The sequence below is a fragment of the Austrofundulus limnaeus genome, unplaced genomic scaffold (assembly GCF_001266775.1).
Source record: "Austrofundulus limnaeus strain Quisiro unplaced genomic scaffold, Austrofundulus_limnaeus-1.0 Scaffold241, whole genome shotgun sequence".
Taxonomy (NCBI): Eukaryota; Metazoa; Chordata; class Actinopteri; order Cyprinodontiformes; family Rivulidae; genus Austrofundulus; species Austrofundulus limnaeus.
The window spans coordinates 1-4631 of NW_013952643.1; the positions used below are offsets into that span (position 1 = coordinate 1).

A 4631-nucleotide genomic window follows, 5' to 3' on the forward strand; every position below is an offset into this window, starting at 1 on the left:
AACAATAATACGTGGCCACAGGAGAAATATTGCAGCCATTTCCACGCAGAGACTGTTGATTGTTGGCATTGACAAGTTTGAATTAACTTCATTTTATTTTAATATAGGAATGAATTCAAGACACACTTCAGTCTATTGTATTTAGGCATGGAGTAATTTTTATCAAGAGACAATTAATTTGGCTGCTCAAAATCACCTCATGGCCGCGCTTTATTATCTCGTATTAATGTTAAATGTTAAATCTAAATGCTATTAACGAACCATACGCATTACGGGCTTCTTAGAAACATAATAAAACATGTAGATCACAACTTTTGTGAGGTTACAACATGAATTCTGAGTGCTGAATGACTTAGTTAAAATTTGCTACATTAGCTAAAAATAAGTTGTTAAAACTAAAATAAGCAAAAACCTAGCTAATAGGTAAACATGGGAAATGAATGGCTAAAAGCTAACTAGCAAATACTGGCAGCAAAAGGTTAGCTAAAAGTTTAAAAATAGCAAAAAATAGCTATATTGAAAACAAGGTTTGAGGATAACAATAGGAAAAGTAAAACTATAAACAGCAGATTAGCTAAAAGTAGAAAAAAGCTGACTAAACATCAAAAAGGCTGGTTAGAAAGAAGGTAGAATATTGCAGCATAGGAAGGCTAAAATAGCTGAATCAGCATTCACACAATGATCTTTATTGTGTTTCAGAAAACAAAATAAAACATTGTAAACTATTTGTACTGGTTCTCTTTAGAGCTGATCACTTTGACAAACATTCGAGTGAACTTCACACACCTCTTCACACTCGGCGACACGCTGCTGTCCCGTAGACGCAGGAACCCCCAGGAGAAGTATTACTACTCACTTTACAACATGGTGGTTCAGGGAAGCTGCTTCTGTAATGGACACGCCAGCCAGTGTGTTCCAGTGGACGCAGGACGAGGGGATGTCTTCAAGCAGCCTGGCATGGTATGAACCGCTACTTACTGTGGCTTTTACATGAACTTCAGTGAGTTAATCCTTAACTTTAATTCAATTCAAGTCACTGAAATATAAAAACACTGAAATACAAAAACAGTGCTTGTGCAAAAATCTTTGGCAGGCATCTTGTGAGGCGCTACTTAGGCCTATATTTGTGCTGTTTACATGTGGGAAACACATTGTGCATGCCACATGCTGCGTCATCAGTCCAAAAATACACAGAAATTGTCTTAATGTTTTTACACTTGTATCACGTAGGCCTATATCGCAAAAACAGAAGAAATAGGTATTTTACATAAAGCATGTAACTATGGGGTGCTGTTTGTAAAGCATCTTGTATCAAAAAGTAACAGTGACATTTATTGTTATTTAATCAGGCAAATCCCATCTTTCACACAGGAGGCCTTGGCCTGAAGGCAACTTATTGTACATATTTCTGTGTACATTTAAAACAAACAATGCTTGAAATAGTGTAGATTTTCTGAAGTCACCCTTTAGCATATTCAAATAGCTAAATCAAAATGCTAAAGCTAAATGTTAAATATATATGTCAAAATGTTAATTATAAATGCTAAATTTAAATATCAAAAGTTAAATCGAAATGCAAAATGTTAAATCTCATCGTCAAAAGTTAAATCAAAATGTTAAATGTTAAATCTAAATGCCTAATCCAGAAGTCAAATGTTAAATCTTAATGCTAAATCTAAATATTAAATCAAAATGCTAATTGTTAGAGGAGCAACAGCGTCCTTCATAGGGCCATCGCAAGTGTGGAGTGCAGGTGAGGGCAGGGGTATTAAGTCCTACACCTTCTAGATAAGTTATATTAAAAACCTAAAATATATGTCTAATATGTCCCCTAACACAATGGTTCCCAAACTTTTCAGCTTTTGACCCATAAAATAACAGTAGCAGAGATCTGAGCCCCCAGCTAGTTTTGGATGATAAACATTTGTATCAGGTCAACAAAACATGGGCATAGTAACATAATTTTTTATACTACATTTGTCCATTTTAAATATACTAACCTCACTCTTTTGTAACAATTAAGGCAAAAATGTAATTACTTCAGAAAATCTTTTCAGGACCCCACCTTGATGTTTCAGGACCCCACATTGGGTCCCGACCCCAACTTTGGGAAACACTGCTCTAACACATTTTTACAAATATGTTTTTTTTTGTGTTTTTGTACTTTAATAATTTGCTCTGTGTTTGCACCTGTCAGCCTCCATGATTTTCTGTGTCTACTAGTTGGTATACTACTGTTCTGTCCCACTTGATTCTGAGCTTTAAAAAATGTGAAAACTGAGTACATTTTTATACATACCTATGTTCTCAAAAAGGTACAAAATGACCTGAGTTACAATGGTAAATAACCACTTTAGCACACTATTTTCTGACAGACTGAACCTGAACAGGTTACAACTGAAATGATTTATGAGCTAATACTATAATACAGTTATTGGTAAAACTTTAGACTTTTAAGCTGAATTAAGCTGTTTTCTCTGTTTGTCTAGATTGTTCTGGGGCCAGACATTCCAGTGTTTCTGTAGTTTAGTGCTCATCGAATCATCAGATTAAATTGATCAGTTATTAAGTTCTTCCTATGTCCAAATATTGATTGAACTTTTGCAGAATAAACCTTATAAATACATTACAGTGACCTTCAGGAAATATTAATATTTAAAACTAAACTTTCACAGATCAGATCTGTGTGACAAACATTGAGTTTTCAGGTAAAATGTTTTTTTTTTCTGTTTTCAGGTTCATGGTCGATGTGTTTGTCAGCACAACACAGCTGGAGAGAACTGTGAGCGGTGTCAGGAGTTTCACAATGACTCCCCGTGGAGGCCCGGAGAACAAAACACACACAACATCTGCAYACGTAACTTTATTACAATGTTTATGCTTTTTATTTTGCCCAAACACTATCCAACAATCCTAACATTGATATATATTTTTTCTATGTTAAGGTGGGAATTTGTGTATTTCTTCTCTGTATTTTCACAAAAACGAAACAAAAAGACATCTCCACATTTTATTTACACTCTCAGAAAAGAATCACTAGAAGTACGTCTGGTTAACTTATGGAATCAACCCAAAGATGGTTTCCACAGTTAATCACCATAAGCAAACATAAAAATGGCTATAATCAGTTTTACATAGTTTGAACTGGGTGTGGTAATAGTAGAAAGCCATCTCTAACATTTACTCTGAATGTCAGCTGAGGTCTTTATTTAAAACATTGGAATGGAAAGCGATGGATGATATTGATCCCACCATATTTAGGATGTGATAGACAAATAAATTCTGAAATTGTGAACAAACAACGATATTTTGAATTTATTATACTTGTTAGTTTGAGGTATCAAAAAAGTATGGAAGCCCATTTCCGCCACCCTGATAAAAAATAAATAAAACTTGTATCTCATAATTATGACTTGGCTATCTCATTATTATGAGATAGTATCTCATAATAATGAGATAGCTAAGTCATAATTATGAGATAGTATCTCATAATAATGAGATAGCCAAGTCATAATTATGAGATAGCTAAGTCATAATTATGAGATAGTATCTCATAATTATGAGATAGTATCATAATTATGACTTAGCTATCTCATTATTGTGAGATACTATCTCATAATTATGAAATAGTATCTCATAATTATGAGATACTATTTCATAATAATGAGATAGCCAAGTCATAATTATGAGATACAAGTTTTATTTTTTTATCAGGGTGGCGGAAATGGGCTTCCATAAAAAAGTGTTTGTGTTGTTGGGAACAGTTTCCTAGCTCTTGCCTAATTTGTTTCTTAGTGTTTGTTCTCCTCTCAGATAGGTGATATTTTGTGTCTTTTTCAGGGTGTAACTGTCATGGCCACTCAGACTCGTGTCACTTCGATGCAGCTCGATACGAAGCAACCGGTGGTGTGAGTGGCGGTGTGTGTGAGGACTGCCGCCATGACAGAACGGGGCCCCAGTGTGAACGGTGTCAACCTTTCCTATATCAGGACCCACGGCGAGCACTGGACGACCCTCACGCCTGCAAACGTATGTTCCACCTGTCAGCTGAGCTACACTGCAGACTGTCACTGGGATTGTCTGTGTTACCGCAGCAGAATCAGAGAGATTTCTAAACATTCTATCTAGGGCAGAGCTGGTTCACAACAATGACATATACTACAAAAATAACAAGTCAAAAATATTAGATCTAGGTTCAAATCTATTCTTAATAGAATACATTCATGCACAGTGCTTCATGACCTGCCAGTAAAAAAGCTACAATCGAAGAAAGCCAGCAGATTGAGTTGAATCCTCACTTTGTCACAATCTTCCATCCTGAGCAGCATGTTGGTGACAGTGGAAAGAAATGACACTCTTTTAGCAAGAAGAAACCTCCAGCAGGACCAGAATCAGGCTCAGAATGGGCAATCATCTGCAGGGAATTGACAGGAAAGAGACACAAACAAACACAGAAGCAGTTGGTCTAACTATAAAACCAATGAAAAAGCAGCTGAACTAAGGAATAACTTAGAAAACCAACCGATTAAAATACTTTATCAAAAAGGAAAGTCTTCAGTCTAATCTTAAAAGTAAACAGAGAGTCAGCCTCACAGACAGAAACTGGAAGTTGGTTCCACAAGAGAGGAGCT

The 4631-nt window shown here is 35.7% G+C and overlaps 1 protein-coding gene across 1 annotated transcript in view; it reads left to right on the forward strand.

Moving 5' to 3' along the window:
* Positions 1–745: 745 nt before the first annotated feature.
* Positions 746–4631, forward strand: part of lamb4 (laminin, beta 4) — a gene marked incomplete at its 5' end in the record, with an annotated part of 41792 nt that continues 37906 nt past the window's right edge. The window contains 3 exon segments of the mRNA XM_014020140.1: positions 746–960; positions 2737–2857; positions 3841–4029. Coding sequence (XP_013875594.1) covers positions 746–960; positions 2737–2857; positions 3841–4029 — 525 coding nt within the window.